This window comes from Bicyclus anynana, chromosome 9 (assembly GCF_947172395.1).
Source record: "Bicyclus anynana chromosome 9, ilBicAnyn1.1, whole genome shotgun sequence".
Classification (NCBI taxonomy): domain Eukaryota; kingdom Metazoa; phylum Arthropoda; class Insecta; order Lepidoptera; family Nymphalidae; genus Bicyclus; species Bicyclus anynana.
The window spans coordinates 16405136-16413069 of record NC_069091.1 but is presented as its reverse complement, the minus strand read 5'-3'; the positions used below and the strand labels follow the sequence as shown (position 1 = coordinate 16413069).

Sequence of the window (7934 nt, the reverse complement as noted above, 5' to 3'; positions counted from 1 at the left end):
TGTTGTGATACTGTAACACTGGCCGCGAACGCTTTTTTGGACCATAAACGTAAACAAATTCGTGGTGTTCGTTGTGTCCGATAAGTTTGTGAACGGAACGGAAAAAAAATATAGTGTGAATACATTGTTTTGTTTGTAAACACAACGGCGTGCGTCCAGTGTAAACACTAACACGTTAGTCGTTCAACCTATTTTTTTTGGCGCAAAACACAATACGTGTGTGGAACGCTCGTAAAACTTAGTTAGGGATTCGCTCAAATTTCACTCAGTACCTAAATCGTGCCAATATAAATAAATGTAAATAAATAATTTAAGTGTAATTAAGTAAGTGTTAATTGTAAGTGTAAAATAAAGTACAAAAAAATATATATTAAAATAATAAAAATAAGAGACGTGAATAAAAGTATAAGTTGTTTATAAGGCAGCACGTGTGGGACATTGAGTGGGTGAAATACACGAGGTCTCCGAGCTGCTACTATAAAGATCGATAACATTACGCATTACGCGAATAACACACACACACACACAGCACGCACACCAACGCGCCCCACCCTACGCCCTCCGAAAGTAATCAGCCCGCGAAAGCTTTAAAAGAAAACCGAATTTATATAGAGTAAGGATACCGATAAGAAATTGCTAAAGTAACCGAATAGTACAAAAATACTGTGATTTAAGACTTTGTATATAAAATAGTGTTAAAAGACAATGTTAGTGGGAGCTAATATTTGCAATCCGGGGATTCTGTTCCCGGGTTTCATCCACAACACGATGAAGATGGTCCAGAGCCAGCAAGAGTCGAACGCTAGTACGATGCCGTCTACGCCCGTCCACTCGGCGGCTAACACTAGCCGCGCCTCGCCTTTGACGCCGGCCGAGAGGACGGGCGCGCCGCCCGGCGCCGGCAAGGACGCTGTGAAACTTTTCATCGGCCAAATACCAAGGCATCTGGAGGAGAAAGACCTCCGCCCGATGTTCGAGGAGTTCGGGAAGATATATGAGCTGACGGTGTTAAAGGATAAACACACCGGCATGCATAAAGGTAATGTGCTACTTTGTGTAGATGCTCCACGAATGTTTGTCAAAATTACTTACTGTACCGTATCTTACATCTTAATAAGAACAAAAGTTTTGTAGTATAATATGAGTAAGTATACCTATTTAGTTTATTAAAAATTGTGGTCATTAAAATGGAATAAAAAATCTATTAAATAGAAAAAAATGGGAAAAGGAAGTACAAAATTTAAGCTATAGATTATAAAAAAACATGTTAAAAAAACAAGTGAAAGCAAAATACTTAACAAATTTATAAAAAAAAATATTCATTTCGTTATTTTTATAAGATTGAATTTATATCAAGATTATGTGCGAATATTAATTAAAAAACAAACTAAATATATTAATGTAAAATACTTGTTAAGAATATTATAAAACATTAGTAGTTAGTGTTTTTGTAGGAATGTACTATATTTTACCTTTATTTAAGTATATCAAAATGACACTGTCTATTGGAATGTACTCCTTTGTACAAATTCCGGTAAAAACCTTTAACTATTAAAAGTGTTTTAATTTGTTGTTAATGCAACATAAAGCTAAACTCAGTTTTAAAAAAAAACACCATGGCTATGATAATAATCCTACAAAAAATTATATTTAATTTAGTTAAAATGAAATATGTATCTAAATTCTAAGCATAATATTCGAAAAGGGTGCAAAAACGCATCGCGATTGCGGTGTATGGAAGTCATAATACCGATTCACCCTAATAGGGTCTGTTTTTTATGTGGTTCGTGTTTTCCCCAGCTAAGGTTCTTGTTTCCTTTGTGGTGAATATTTAATTGGTTTAATTTATATTGTTTATTGCTTTGATAAAATAAAAATACGCTGAGTTTTTATTTAAATTATACTGTCTTGTAACTTAATTTATTAAGACCTTTTAAAATAGCCGTTACAAGAATTCGATGTGTCAAAAGTCGTCGGTCGACAATGACTTTATTCACTGGCCAGGACAAAAAAAAACTTGAAATATGTAAAAAGTTAAACATTTCTATTTTTGTAAACAGCAACTGTTCAGTTTCTTGCCGACTTTTCTCGGCAAAATGTTTACCTATTAATAAACCGGTCGGTGTCTGCATTATTGTCCGTTAGGATTTTTTTTCACATGTTTATATAAATGTTTTACTGAATTAATCCAAGAAGATATTTTTCAGTTTAATCATTTGGATTTTGAATAACTATGTTTATTTTGATTATTTTACATTTTTGCGCTTGGTTGAAGAATATATATCCACATATTCAAACAGTAAGGATTGTAAAGATTTATCTTTAACAGTATTTGTTGAAAATGAAGTTTATTTTGAACAAAAGAACTTTATTTAACGCTCAGAAATGTAGGAAAATAGTTTTCTAATTGGTCGCAACAATTACAATTTACTTGCAATCTCGTGCTACGGGGCGCTGTCGTAGCAACTTGCTACGAAATCTCGCAATGTCTCAATTGGTAGTTTTAAATTAAATAAAAATAATAAAGGAAAATCCGAGTTTATTGAATAATTTCGATAGAGTTCTGAGAATTCATTTTATGTACTTCAATTTTATTGTCTATTCTATAAAAAAAATTCTAAAAATTACTAGATTTTCTATTTATATAAAAATGTCTTTCTTTTGATTTTAAAATCAAGTGGTTTATATTTATTTAGGTATTTTAAAAACTAAAAGATTTCCTGATTTTTAAATTATTTTTAATCAGTTCTACTGAGATCACTATGTGTACTTGATGATGTAAACGGTTCAAAGTTTTCATCACCGTGGATATGCCTTATGCATATGCAATTTATTTAGTTTTATATACGTAAAAAAATATAATATGATACATGGCGCACATTAAATGATGTCTACTATAAATTGTATTGTATTTATACCATTTCGTTTTCATATTTAACAAGAAACAAACATTTTTAGATTTTATTCTTGACACTTAACTACTATATTGGTCTGTATTTGAATAGTACACGTACAGGAAATCGAACACTTAGTTTTTCTTTTTTAAGGTAACAACCAAATCATCACCAGAAATGTCGATAAAGGATGAATGAAATCCTTTATAACACCATATTACGTAATACCTAAAACATGGAATATGCCAAATACTCTACAGAATTCCGATATATTGTAGAGATATTATAGAGCATTCCATCTAAGGTCAAATTCCGTGCATTTAATTCAAAGATCTTTAGTGAAATATTAATTCGAAAATGATTTTAGACAATTGTGGGCAGTCACATAATTAGCATAACTTAGAATCAGTCAATATACCTTACCTTACTTTATCAGCCGATAGACGTCCACTGCTGGACATAGGCCTCTTATAGGTCCTAATATATATACGCAACTACTTAATAAGCCATAGCGTAGTACAGGTAGTACTTTTAACTATGAAAACACAAAAACATTGAAGATTGTAATACCTTATGACATTACACTGTATCTTCAGAAACGGAGTTTCTGCATTTATAATGAACTAGCCGACGCGATTTCAGCTGCGTAGTTCACGTTCCCGTGAGAATATGGGAATAAAATATAGCCTATTTTACTCACTAATAACGTGGCTTTCTTGTAGTAAAACAATTTTATAATCGTTTCAATAGATCCAGAGATTACTCCCTGCAACACCACAAACTTTACCTCTTTATAATATTAGTCTACTAATTATACATTGTATCTAAAAATAAAGGGGTAAAGGGTAAATAAAATCAAAGAACTGTAATTTCTCATAAAACGAATACTTGTAACCAATCTTGAAAAAGAGGAGGTACAAATTTGATGCGTATGTGTAATTTATGTTTATAATCTCAAAATTTTGTCATTGAAGCAATTCAGAAGTTTTTTTAGATATACTTAGTGTTTTGTCATGGCATGCCAGTATTTATGAAATATCTACAATACCACCAGTTAAATGACCTAAAAAGTCAAGTATAATTAAAAAAATAATTAAAGTAAGTCAGAACGAATTTTTCAATGAAAGAATCCTCGGCGACATTTTCCAAATAATTCCATCATTGTACTTACAGTGGAATTCGTAGCCCGCGTTCGAATTCTTGTGATAAAGGGGTATAATGGTACTTAATTGGTGCTGTTTATTGTTTTTGAAGGTAATAACTTCAGGAGTACATTCTTTGTGTTCTGACATGAAAGTTTAACGAGTGCCATGCAAGTAATACAATTATATTATTACCTACGACTTACTTACAATACATTTCTAAGTAACATGACAAGTTAAAATGTACACCCACGATCAAGACCTAATAGAAAATAGTAACGACCTTTCCAGTGGGCGAAATTCTGCGTTGAAAACAAATGTACGAAAAACTTGTATAGTGTACCCGAATAGCGTCAAGCGTGTTTATAATATTGAACTGCTGAATTCAATTAAATATTTAAATTACGTAAAATTATTAAATTGATAAACTTAATCAGAAACGAAGTCAAAAGTGTTGATACACATATTGGGTTCGATTTATTTTCTCATATTATCCCTGTATCTGATCTTTCATTTGATTAAGAGAGTAGAGATTTAATATGCCATGTTTTGGCGGCAGCCATCTTGGATAATTTTAACACAGATGTGACAGATGCCATCAGAACTAAATGTGCATAGCAAAACTCAGACCCACAGTTAATGAGAACGGGGTAAAATTTCAATTATTTAATTTAAATCTAAAACTAACAGGGCAAGCTAAATAAAACCGTTTAAAACCGTAAAAGATCGGTAACTTAATTTCTTCGTCTTTTTCAAACTCTTTTTAAAATTAACTTATCATAAAACACGCGTTTTTAACCCTACACTAAACAAAATGTGCATAGTCATGAAATACGCAAAATATTAAAAATGCGATAACAGTAAGACAAAATAAACGTTATGTAAAAATAAAGTGTTATACAAAAATGTAATGGCGCATAAATTTAGATAAAATGTTATAAATCCAACGGCAACCTTTATTTTACACGCAACTTGCTTACGAGTAAAAAATATACAGCGCAATAATTGTTTATTTTTGTTTGTATGAAAAGTTCAAAAAGCTTATTCGACTGGTTCAAGTATCAAGTTCAAGTACACCAACGTTTGCGTACGATCACGGAATATTATTAACAAATCCTCTTGTACATTCATCGTCATCATCATTATCAACCCATATTCGGCGCACTGCTGAGCTCGAGTCTCCTTTCAGAATGAGAGGGGTTAGGCCAATAGTCTACCACACTGGCCCAATGCGGATTGGCAGACTTTACACACGCAGAAAATTAAGAAAATTCTCTGGATACTGTTATAGTGACATAAGGTAACACTATACCTTTAGAGGTATAATTTAGTTTTCTGTACCCAGAAAATGTGTAAATTAATGTTGGTTAAAAGGTTAATAGCCGTGATAGCCAGTGAATATAACCTCTGCCTCCAACTCCGTAGGGCGTAGGTTCGTATCCAGTCCGGGGCATGCACCTCCAATATTTCAGTTATGTGCATTTTAAGAAATTATATATCACGTGTCGCAAACCTGAAAGGAAAAACATCGTGAGGAAACCTGCATACCTGAAAATTTTCTTAATTCTCTGCATGCATGAAGTCTGCCAGTCCGCATTGGGCCAGCGTGGTAAACTATTTGGCCTAACCCTTCTCATTCTGAGAGGAGACTCGTGCTCAGCAGTGAGCCGAATATGATTTGATAATGATGATGAAAGGAGTACTTTTCCTCTAACCATCAATAATTTACAGTCACGTCTCAATTAAGACATGAAAGCATAACAAAGAAATTAAATTGTATCGACGATTTTACAATCTTCGAAGTCCAAATGTTCACTCTATATATTGGTGAAAACGGCATGAAAATCCGTTCGAGACAGACAGACTCAAAGACGCGGTTGATTTACATGTTAGTAGTAATTATTTATGTTATGTTATACCAACTTTTTACACAACGTGAAGCGATCACAAATAACGATACCGAAGTACGTGGACACTTCAATGTTCATTTCTGTTTTTAGTGAATAAAAAGTTACATAATTCACCTTTATTTACACGCAACCGCGGTGCCTGCGAGTAAAAAATAATATTGTCGTGTTTATTTATGTTTGCACGCAGATTATTTGGAGTGTGTATTTGCATGCTTTTGATGTTTCTACAATGTTCATTTTTCTGTATTTCTAGAATAAAAAAATACTGCCGAATACATAAAGCACTAAAGGCTATCGCACACTGCCACAGTGAATATATTTACTGCATATTTTGATGACTAAGAATCGTTGTTTGTAATTTCTAACCTAACTAAAGGTCTATGCTCAGCAAATATGTTGGCTGGTGGAAGGCTGCGGTCGTGGCTAGTACCACCCTACCGACAAAGACATACCGCCAAGTGATTTAGCTTTCCGGTACAATGTCGCGTAGAAACTGTAAGGGGTATGTCTTCTCAATCTACTCCTAACAACTTTGCCCGCTTCCATCTTAGATTGCATCATCAGGTGAGATTGTAGTCAAGGGCTAACTTGTAGAAAATTAATAAAAAAATGAAAATATCACGATAATTTTGGAAGCCTTTACTGGTGTCATATGTTAAGGTTAATGTTAAACAATTTTTTTCATTGTCTATGATAGGATTTTTCCTGTAAGAGTTGTTTTTTTAAAGTTAATTAAAAATCAGATAATCATGAAAGCTACAATAACTATTTCAATGTTATAATTTTTTCCATCTTAACAGACAAACGATAAAATCTTTATCTATCTCACGTCTAACTTATAACTTCCCTCATTTATGTCGGGGTGAAAAATGAAGGGTAGGAAGGTGGTATAATTCTCATTACACACACCCCTAGCATTCCGCACAATACGGAGTAATACCGGAGGAACACTTTTCGCGAGAAAATGTTCACCTCGTCACACATTTGGAAAAGTGAAAATGTTTTAAAACATGTCTACTCAAGTGATGAGATTCTTTAAGACATACTGACGCAGTTTGAAGAATATACGAGTATATACGTATTGTAAGGTTCAGGCCAGTGTGGAAGTAAAACGTCGTAGTGCACAATAACAAATTCACTATTTATTCACTTTTCTTAACTTAATAACACTTTTTAGTAATCACTCCAAAATCTCAAGACTGAATGCCCGGCTCGACCGCAGTCGTCGTACCCCCCCTACCGACCTTTTCCCCCAGTTGGTCGGCCGTGATTGGTCGACGTCTGCGATTGCTCGAGTTCCCTGATTGGTCGACATCAATTGACCATCTTTTTATTAAATAAGAATCAAAAAGAACACTTTTAAAATTGAAAGTACATATAACAGTTAATTAGTAGACATATAATTCTACGGAAACCTAACAGTATTCAACGTAATTTTTAGCCCTTGACTACAATCTCACCTGATGGTACGTCTTTGCTGATAGGGTGGTAACTGGCCACGGCTGAAGCCTCTTACCAGCCAGACCTGGACCAATTAAGAAAATCTCAATTTCCCCAGCCGGGGATCGAACCCAGGACCTCCGTTTTGTAAATCCACCGCGCATACCACTGCGCTACGGAGGCAGTCGAAAGTCAAAATGAAAGTTTTGCTGCAGCTCTAAAACCTTAGTTTAGTCTATATTTACTATTAAAATATGCAGTAAATGACTCCAAGGGTCTTATTTATAAACATGGATTAGGATTTAAATCTCTATTGTTTTGACTTTGACTCAGAAACGCATTTACTTGTAGGTATCACGTAAAAATACCCAACTAAATTAAATGGATTAGCCGAAATGGCAAAGAATTTTTAATTTCTAAGACAGTCAAAAGATACTGCCGCTAAAAACCGTGAAAACGTAAAAAATCAAATAATGCTACTTTTGTTTTTATATTTCGGTAGAAAAGTAGTAAAGAAATTAACGACGAAGAAATACCCACGTTTTCTT

At 33.6% G+C, this 7934-nt stretch overlaps 1 protein-coding gene across 1 annotated transcript in view; it reads left to right on the top strand.

Annotated features, from left to right (window-relative positions):
• Positions 1 to 768: 768 nt before the first annotated feature.
• The window catches only part of LOC112043648 (CUGBP Elav-like family member 4), a 76591-nt gene continuing 69425 nt past the window's right edge, over positions 769 to 7934 (top strand). The window contains exon 1 of the mRNA XM_052883622.1: positions 769 to 1039. Coding sequence (XP_052739582.1) covers positions 769 to 1039 — 271 coding nt within the window. The remainder of the gene's footprint in view (positions 1040 to 7934) is intronic.